This window comes from Mus caroli, chromosome 7 (genome assembly GCF_900094665.2).
Source record: "Mus caroli chromosome 7, CAROLI_EIJ_v1.1, whole genome shotgun sequence".
NCBI classification, from domain to species: Eukaryota; Metazoa; Chordata; class Mammalia; order Rodentia; family Muridae; genus Mus; species Mus caroli.
The window spans coordinates 124,640,541-124,650,374 of NC_034576.1; the positions used below are offsets into that span (position 1 = coordinate 124,640,541).

Sequence of the window (9,834 nt, forward strand, 5' to 3'; positions counted from 1 at the left end):
GTGTGTGTGTGTGTGTGTGTGTGTGTGAATGTGTGTGTATAGGTGTGTGTATACCTATGAGTGTGTATATGTGGTGTCTGTATTTGTTAGTGTGTGTGTATGTGTGTGTGTGTGTGTGTATTTGGGGTATGTATTTGTGAGTGTGGGTAGGTGGGTGAGTGTAAATATCTGGCATATATATTTGTGACTGTAAATGTAAGTGTGTGTGAGTGAATGTATGTGGTGTATGCATTTGTATGCATGTGTTTCAGAGAGAGTATATCTATGAGGCATGTATATTTGTGAGTGTATGGGGGACATATGAGCATGACTGTGTGTGTGTGTGTCTGCCTGTGGAAGCCAAAGGTTGATACTGGGTGTCTTTCTTGTTCACTCAAGAGGGTCCCTACTCAACCACCTATTGTTTGAGACAGGCCTCTCACTGAACCTGGAGCTTATCAATTTGGTTCCGGTAGCTAGCCAGTGGACTTCAAAGGTCTACCTGTCTCCCTGGTCTACTGCTAGCATTGCTCATTTGTTTGTTTTTGTTTTGTTTTGTTTTGTTTTAAATAAGGAAACCGAGGTTCTGAGGAGTCTTTTGACATAGAACACGCAGTTACTAGGCATGCTGGAGGAGGGGGAGGTTACGCCCAGGTCTGGCAGGCTCCAGCTAGCTACCTCATCCTCCACCTTCCCTCACTTGTCACGGATCGACAGGCTTTCTCGATAGACATGATGACAGTCCCAGCTGGAAGTTTGACTCAACAACTGATAATCAGATGTGTGACAACTGTGCCTCTGCCAGCAACCCTGGGAAGCCAGCTGTGGCAGACGCCTGTGGGGCCATGACACACTCCAGATGACTCCGGTCTGCATGTGGGCTCCCTAAAACCCCATGTTTGCTTGCTTTGCAATCAGACACCTACATAGAGTGGCCAGGGAAGGGGTTGGGGAAGGAGAGCCGGAGGTTGTCAGGACTCACAAAACACCTGAGAAAGGTGACCTTAGAAGTGCTATGGTAATAAAGAAGCAGAAATCAAGGAGACAGACTGTAGACAAGAGGGCTAAAGACGCTTCCTGGGGACGGTGTGACACTGGGGCGGGGGGAGGGATTTTTAGCCCTCTCTTTGATAAACACTTATTTACACTAGCATTTTTCGTGAATCATCTGAGAATAAGTTGGGGTCATGGTTCTCATTAACTCTAAAATGTCCCAATGGACATTTCTTAAAAGGAATATATTCTTCAAAATGTATGTCATGTGATTATCTAAATGAGGAAATATAACCCACAGGACTATGGAGTTAAGCAAAGGGCCAAGGAAAGTGTCAGCCACCAGGACATGGTTGACAGAGGCCAGGAAGATTGTTTCCATTTGTTCAGTCAGCATTTGTCCCTGCAGGCCGATGTCACTGAGGGGGTCCCGCTGGTCTCAGATAGGACATCAGGACTCTTCCCTTAGCATAGATCCTGTTTCTGGGCCCTATAATTCAAATTATAGTCTTGAAGCATCACAGAGAAGATCCAGTTGCCCTGTTTGTGTCTTTGGGGGAACAGAGTGAAGTCTATGAAGGCCAGGGCAGTAGATTCTCAGATACTATCAATACACAACTAAATAACATAATTGATAAAAGAATGTATTTTGTTTGTAAGAAATTCAGACTAGAACTGATAAGGCCAATGTTCTCTTGCTTTCCACCTTCAAACAGCCCACTCCATCCCCTCCGAGGCAACCATCATTAAAAACGATTGTGTGGGTCTCCTGGGTGCTTACATGTATGCATGCATGTAAGCCTTGTAGAAAGGCGCTTTATTGCACGTCTCTTTAAAACACTGTGTCTCAAGCGTCGCAACACTGCTGCCGCCCTTTAATACAGTTCCTCATGGTGTGGTGACCCCCAAACATAAAATTATTTTTGCTGCTACTTCATAACTGTAATTTTGCTACTGTTATGAATCTTAGTGTAAAACTATCTGATGTACGACCCTTATAGGAGTCATAACTGACAGGTTAAGAACAACTGCTTTAGAAGATTGGGGGTGGGAGGCTTTAAAAGAACTTGATTTTAACATGGTCTCAAAAAGAGTCAAGGATGGCATAAACTCTTGTATTTTCTTCACTTGGCTGACCAGAAGTACCTCATGTGCCTATGTGCCTACATGCTTCATATCCCTCCTGTGCCTCGTGTCCTTCATGTCCCTTGTATCTCTCTTGTTCCTCTTGTCCCTCATGTCCCTTGTGTGCCTATGTATTCTACCATCCTCTATATTAAAGTTTTAGATAAGTGGGGTATTTTTTTTTGTCTAAACCACTTGAGAGGTCAGTAAGGGATCATGACCCCCACTGATCTCAGACTACTTCAGCATGGATTTCCCAAGGCCAAAGTCGTTCTCTTAAGTGTGCAGTCTAATTATCCAAATGGGGCAATGTAACGCTGGACCAGGGCTATTATCTGATAGTGCAGATCTCGGTTTCATTCACAGAATTATGAAGGCCCTTTTCTTAAACACGAGCTTTGTATTGTAATCCCTTCTGTTTCTTTGTTTTTCTTTCTCTTTTTTGTTTTTTTTTTCGAGACAGGATTTCTCTGTGTAGCCCTGGCTGTCCTGGAACTCACTTTGTAGACCAGGCTGGCCTCAAACTCAGAAATCCTCCTGCCTCTGCCTCCCAAGTGCTGGGATTAAAGGCACGCACCACCGCCCTTCAGTTTCTTGTGTCTTAAAAACCTGCGTGCGTGTGAACAGCTCAATGTTTTTAGTGGGTGCGGTTATCTTCAGTATGGGTGTCCGCTAGCTTGTGTAGACTTTCCCCTGTCTAGGTCGGCTTTTCCTTTCTGTGTTTTGAGCACTGTCCACTTGAATGTTTGTGGCTGTGGCTTTGAATCACTGTCTCAGTGCACATAATGAAGACCTGAGCTGTGAGGACTCAGAATGGCAAGGAACTTTCCTTTAAAAAGGTTTTGGTTTTTTTTTTTTGTTTTTTTTTTGTTTTTTTTTTTAAACTGCCATTATTTATAAAATTCAATACTGGAATCACAAAACACCATAATCCTTTAGACTTCTTAAAAGACTTTTTCCCCTTGTTTGGAAGGAGGGTTAATGGTTTAGGGAAGTTCTTGAAGAACGATTCTGAGGAAAGACAGTAATGTTGGTGCTGAATCTTCTCACACTGTGCCAGGGAACCTTCACCAGACTATAGCGGTTTTGCCTGCTGGTGTGGATTTGATCCCACCTAGCTCCATGGTCAAAACCGGCTGTGTTTTCTGGCTCACTCTGTTCTCCTGTGCATTTAGCAAACTTCCGCCAGGGGGATGGGTGCTATTTCTGCTTTGTGTGAAGCATATCGTACCATCTGCACTGGCTGGATTTCAGCAGAGATAGTAAAGAAACATTTATCAAGAAAATCAAAGTTGGTCTCGCCAAGTGTGGTCTGGAGAGATTTGCTTCCTCAACGCATATGCGGCCTTCTCACTGCCGGGAAACACGAGTTGACTTTGAAAAGCTTCCAAGAGGACAGGCCTTTGGATCTAAGCCTGGAGCGCCTGTCGACTGCTCATGACCCAGTGGTTTTAAAGTAGCCATATTCCTGGAGATGTGAAAGCCAACAGCTCCCAATCAATTCTACGATAGATACTCAGTCCCAAAGAATTTTAGCCGCTTTGATAGACAGGATAGATTCAAGAGGGCGGAAGAGGGAAAGAGTTTGAGGATGGTGGCGGGAAAGGTGGAATCAGGCTGGGATGAGGAATGTTTTGCTGAGAGGCAGGGAGAACAGAGGGTGAAGGAAGGCTTCAGTACACTGCACAGGGCACTCCAGCAGAGAACGTTTGGTAAGAATCCTAAACATAAGGCAGAGGGCCGCTTCCCATTGATTGTCATTGCGGTGTTGGTTTATATGACACGAAGCCTAGGGAAGTGAGGGAAGGAGAAGAAAAATGATCTATTTCTACACACATGTGTCTTGCCAATCATCCAGACAAGACAAGCGTATGGCCCCTCAGAACAACTCGGTTCATGTTTTTATGCAGATCACTGTGTGAGCTAAGTGTCATTCGCAGACTAGAAACTGGCACATGCTATTTTCCTTGGAAGACTTGAGAAACGAGAGAAGATAACAGTTGCGGATTGTGCTCTGTGAGGAAAGCATCACTCAGGAGCTGTGTTACTCCATGTGTGCTCCGTGGGCCAGCAGCCTCCACCTCACCCTGGAAAGCAAACAGACACATCTCACTCCAGCCCCTGCTGAGCCAGCATCAAGTCCATGGGGGGAGGGACAGGAATCGTGGTTGGGAGAGCTTTAGAGCTCCTCTGTGCTAAGGTTGGCAGAGTCCTCTTGATGAGGCTTCAAATAGGAGGTCCAATACATGGTTCCCATGAAGAAAGAAAGTAGACCTAGTAGCAGAGGCTGTTCATCTCTGCTATTCTGGAGGCAGAAGCAGGAAGATCACAAGTTCAAGGCCAGCCTGGGAAACTGAGCTCCTGCCTCAAAATAAAGAGTAAGCAGAAGTCCAGTGTGTGTGTGAGGTCTTGAATTCAATCCTTGGCGTTGTTAAATAAATAAGTAAATAAATAAATAAGCAAATGAATGGATGGATGGATGGATGGATGGATAGATGGGTGGATGGATAGATGGGTGGATGGATAGATGGATGGATGGGTGGATGGATGGATGGGCGGATGGATGGATGGATGGATGGATGGATGGATGGATGGGTAGGTAGATGGCAAGTGTGGTCAGAGGGCACTGACTAAGAACAATGAGACAGTAATGACATGATTAATGTTTATTGAGTATTTTCTAGGTTCTGCTATAAATACTCTTTGTCCAAATTTACTGTTAAATCAACATATTTTATTGATCAAGAAACCAAGGTTGAAGGTTTACAGTAATAGCTAAGTAAGAGCCCACTCCACAACTACAATACTATGTGGCCTGGCTACTGTCTGGATTTCAGTACAGAAATCAATGATGCTTTTAACAAACTTGGTTTCATATGTTCTTTGTGGACAGGATCCGCAGCTTAGGTTCTCCCCAGTTTCCTTGGAACATACCAGAAAGCTTAGGGTGTAGTAGGAACCTGTTCATTGAGTTCATGGAATTAAGGCCAGAAAGGACTATTTCTTGCTTTTGGGATATAACTTGTAGCTGAGATGGAGAATGAATTCAACCCATGTCTTAGCAGAAGAAAGCCCATCCACATCTCTGGTAATTCATTTGTTCGGTCCTAACACCTATTGACTAAAGGAAAATTCTCCTTCCTGGCCTGCTTCCTTCCCATACTTCTTTCCTGTTTCCTGCTTCCTTTTTCTTCCCTTTCCTCTGCTTGAATGTCCACACATGCTTCCTCCCTCCCTCTCTCCGACCCCTTGTCTCCCTCCCTTCTTCCCTCCCGTCTTCTCTCCCTCCCTCTCCCTTTCTCTCTCCCACCATCTCTTCCACTTCTTCTGTCTTCCTACAGTGGTCACCTGATTGGATGTAGGAAAGATGTCTGAATTTAACCATGACTTGTATTTTGTCAGATAAGCAAAGTAGAAAGAAATTGGTGAGGAGATTGGGAGTGTTTTCTAAGAAACCAGTTCACTGTACCCTAAGATCCGTGCCCCATAAATAGAGTGGAAGGAGGAGGGAGTAAGGGCTCAGAATATGTGTCTGGTCCAGTGAGCTGATTGGTGAGAGAAGACTTGTTGCCAGGGAAAACAGAATTCATGACATGGAAACAACATAAGACTGGGGTCTGTGACCTGTACCATCTGTGGGAGAAGACCTGTGATTAGGTGGAAGGGAACATTGTAGGAAGTGAAGGAGGAGGGTTTACCTGCTGTGTTCCAGTCTTTCGCCATCTTACATGTTGTTCTTGTTGTCTTGAGGCTGTAGAAATCATAGTGTTGATGTGTTGCTCGCATCTGTGCAACACTGAGGGAAAGTGTGGAGTAACAGCTATGGGAACTGATGTCGCTGTCTTAGGCCTGCCTGCCTCCTGGGATTGCTTTTGTTCCAAACCGTGGCATTATTATTTCAGCTAATTGTGACCCTGTCAAGAGATTTTTCCTGCTATTTCCAGATAACTACAGTGACATTGTGGTTTTCTTCTTTCACTTATAAACTGACGAATATATTAATAATAGATTTGCTAAAATGTTGAGCCCATCTTTGTATTTCCAATAGGAGTCGTACATTCAGGCAGTTAGTTTCATTCATTTTTAGACTGAATATATTCTTGGATTTTCTTGCCTGAGAGGTCCACACTGTCTCAAAGTTATTTAACATTCTGTCTTATGTTCCATGCAAGCCTCATTTTCTGGTCCCTTTTCTTGTCTACCCATGTTTCTGCCCTTTAAATTGATGTTGATTGGCTTTTTCAGGCAGTTCCTTCCTTCTTCCTCATCTTCTCTCTGGCCCACGGCATCTTCAGTGCTCACCCTCACTCCCTTTCCTTCTCTAAGTAGATCCTAAACCTTCATGTAGGAGGCGCTAATCTATTGATATTTCCCCAGCATCCCCTTCATGGACTTTCCCGGTGATGCTGCTGTGTGACTCACGGCTAGCATGTGTACCCTCATTAAGATGGCAACTGTCTTCCCCTTAATCAGCCTTTTCTTTTTGCATGAAGGTAACATTCATAGTGTATAAGGTAACAATCCACTCGTTAAATGACACAGTTCACTGTACTTCACATTTACAACACCACAACTGGCGTCTCTCTAGTTCCAGTGAGTTCCATTATCTCTAAAGAAAAGGCTTTGCTCACAGAGCATCACCTCTTTGCTCCCCTTTCCCTTTACATGCAGCAACACCCTCTGCATGTCTGTGTAGCTAACTGCTCAGGCTTCTATAGTCCTGGGTCATTGCTGTGGCTAATACCAGAGAGACCAGCTTTAGGGAGAAAGGGTTTTATCTTACACATGGTTTCAGTCTGTCATGGTGGAAGGGGGTGAGGGAGGAACTCACATCATGGCAGACAGATGCAGTGACAGAAAGTGACCAGGACACTATCTAGTTCTCCAGGATATGCCCTGAGTGACTCAGTTCTCCAACCAGGCTCCACCTTCTGCAATCCCACCACCTCCTCAGAGATCATTCCTGTTTGGTGTGCGTCTGTGAATTAGACCATTCAGTCAGCCAGAACCCTTGTGGTCTAATCATCTTTGTAAATGTCCTCACAGATGCATCCAGAAATGGGCTTTCCTAATGTCCCAGTCCTTCCTGGACATTGAGACATTAACCAAGTCTCAATGGAGACTGACCATTATACAGATTTTCCATCAATTACCAATCAGGAAAGTGTCCCCACAGGCTTACCACAGACCAATTTGGTGAAGGCATTTTCTCAATTGAGGTTCTTTCTTCCAAAATGACTTTAGCTTGTTTCAAGTTGACATAAAACTAGCCAGCACCTATGTTATATACATGTATGAAGATATTCCAAGGAAGCATTATTTTACATCATATAAGCTAATAAAGATTTTAAGAATAATTTTTAAAAGTCAGTATGGGACAAATTCTGCAATCCTGTCAGGTCGTCTCATTTACATGCCTCTAGCTGTTGATGTTAATAAAATTCAAATTCCCTTCAAGCAGGTGAGATGCTCAGGCCCCTGCTGCGGGTGCCACAGGCATCGCTAATAGGTACTTAAACACTTTGGACATTGCTAATATTGAAACTGCCTCTTGTTTTTCAGTAAGAGATGCTAAAAATCTGGTACCTATGGACCCCAATGGCTTGTCAGATCCCTACGTTAAACTGAAACTGATCCCTGATCCCAAAAGTGAGAGCAAACAGAAGACCAAGACCATCAAGTGCTCCCTCAATCCAGAGTGGAATGAAACCTTCAGATTGTAAGTGGGAATCTCCATGGCCTAGCATGTGTGACAGAGGCAGAGAATAGGGACTGGGGCATTCTCCCCTTTTCCTATGCTTCCCTCCCTCCTTCCGGTATTGTTAGCCAGGAGAAAGTAAAAAAAAAATTAATGCAGTTGCGACTGCTTGTAGTATGGGAATATGGGTTGGTGGATGGGGTTGGGTGTGTGCTGCCTGGTGACAGTTAATTAGTGGGGCATAATCTATAGGTAATATTGGCAAAAACCTCCAGGACTGAGTTTAGATGATGCTGGGTTTGCAGCCTACTGGGAGAACTATGTCAGCTCCACTTTAGGGTCTTCTCTAATGAGGAAGAGTATGAGGATCCCCTCTCAACATGCCTGGGCCAGTGGTTGTTAATAGTAGCAGTACCAAGCAGGGATGAGATACAATCAAGCACTAGTTAGACAATCTGACTAATAATCTCTGGTGAGATCATTTCTATTTTATGCATGGGGCTTGCTCAAGAGTCCCCTTGGTGAGGTGAAGGCTGAGCAGGATGCATCCTCATGGAGTTTGACCCTAGAGGTCGTGTTACAGCCACAGGCTGGCAACATGGTTCTTGGGGGCAGCCTCATGTTCTTGCCTCTTTTTCAGGATAAAGCCAGGGCTACTTGAGCCTCTCAGGACCATGTCATAGACGTTTCCCCTGAGACACTAGCAAGAGGTTTCTCTGTGCCGTCTCTGCTTCATATTCAGCTCAGATGTGTGCACACACACGCATGCCCAGTGATGTCTTGGGTAGTGGACTGCTTCCCAGTGACTGTCCATGGGAATTAGCAACAGACATAGATAGGCCTGCTTTTGTTGGCGCTGGCTGAGGTCCCCCACCTGAGCCACGGGCTGTCAAACAGAATGAGCCCCAACTCCCAGAAGAATAGAAACCAAGTGTGTCCCCTGCAGCAGCTTGTGACAGGATTTCTACTGCAGGGTAGCGTCCTTTTGTACATTTCATCTGCTTGAGAAGTCAAGATGGCCTCAGCTGGTTCTCTCTCTCTCTCTCGCTCTCCCCCTTCCTCCTTCCCACTCTCCAGTCAGCTGAAGGAATCAGACAAAGACAGAAGACTGTCTGTAGAGATCTGGGATTGGGACCTGACCAGCAGGAATGACTTCATGGGATCTCTGTCGTTTGGGATTTCAGAACTACAGAAAGCCGGTGTGGATGGCTGGTAAGAAGGATTCTACATGGGAAACAACAATGCACTCCTGTCCATCAGACATGGGATTGAATATGTTGTCCTTTAAAACTACAATAGGGCCAGGCAGTTGTGGTGCCTTTAACCCCAGCACTTGGGAGGCAGAGGCAGGTGGATTTCTGAGTTCGAGGCCAGCCTGGTCTACAGAGAGTGAGTACCAGGACAGCTGGGGCTATTCAGAGAAACCCTGTCTCAAAAAAACCTAACAAAACAAAACAAAACAAAACAAATCCAAAAACAAACAAAAACTGCAATATGAAAACCCAAGATGATGACTCATAGCTCGGCTTGGCCTAATTTGACTCTTTAGTTTACTGGGTCTGGTCATGGGCCTTTCATCCGAGCTACTTAGAAGATTGGGACTGAGGGGATGGCAAGGTGAAGGCCTGCCTGGACAACTTAGTGAGAACTTGCTTCAAAATAAAACGTAAAAGGGGGCCTGGAAGATGGCTGGGTGCTGACCTGGGGGATGGCTGGGTGCTGAGCTGGGAGATGGCTGGGTGCTGAGGCACCTGCTGGCATGCACAGTCATAAAATGCTTGTTGTGTAAGCACAAGGACTTGAATTCAAATGCCCACCACCCATGCAAAAGTAGGCAGAAGAAAAGCAGTGTGTATCTGTTACTCCAGCCCTGGCATGCCAAGGGGACCAGAAACTGAGAACAGGTAGAAACAAGCAAGCCTCTAGAACTCACTGGGCAGTGTGTCTAACTAATGGGTGAGCTCCAGGTTCAATAAAAGAACCTTTGAAAAACCAAGTAGAGAGTGATTGAAAAAGACACTCAACTTCATCCTTTGCCT

General features: G+C 45.0%; 1 protein-coding gene across 2 annotated transcripts in view; it reads left to right on the top strand.

The window, feature by feature from the left end:
• The window catches only part of Prkcb (protein kinase C beta), a 335,554-nt gene that overhangs the window by 218,394 nt on the left and 107,326 nt on the right, over positions 1 to 9,834 (top strand). For both annotated transcript variants that reach the window (XM_021166848.2, XM_021166849.2), the window contains exons 6-7: positions 7,660 to 7,816; positions 8,873 to 9,007. In XM_021166848.2, coding sequence (XP_021022507.1) covers positions 7,660 to 7,816; positions 8,873 to 9,007 — 292 coding nt within the window. The remainder of the gene's footprint in view (positions 1 to 7,659; positions 7,817 to 8,872; positions 9,008 to 9,834) is intronic.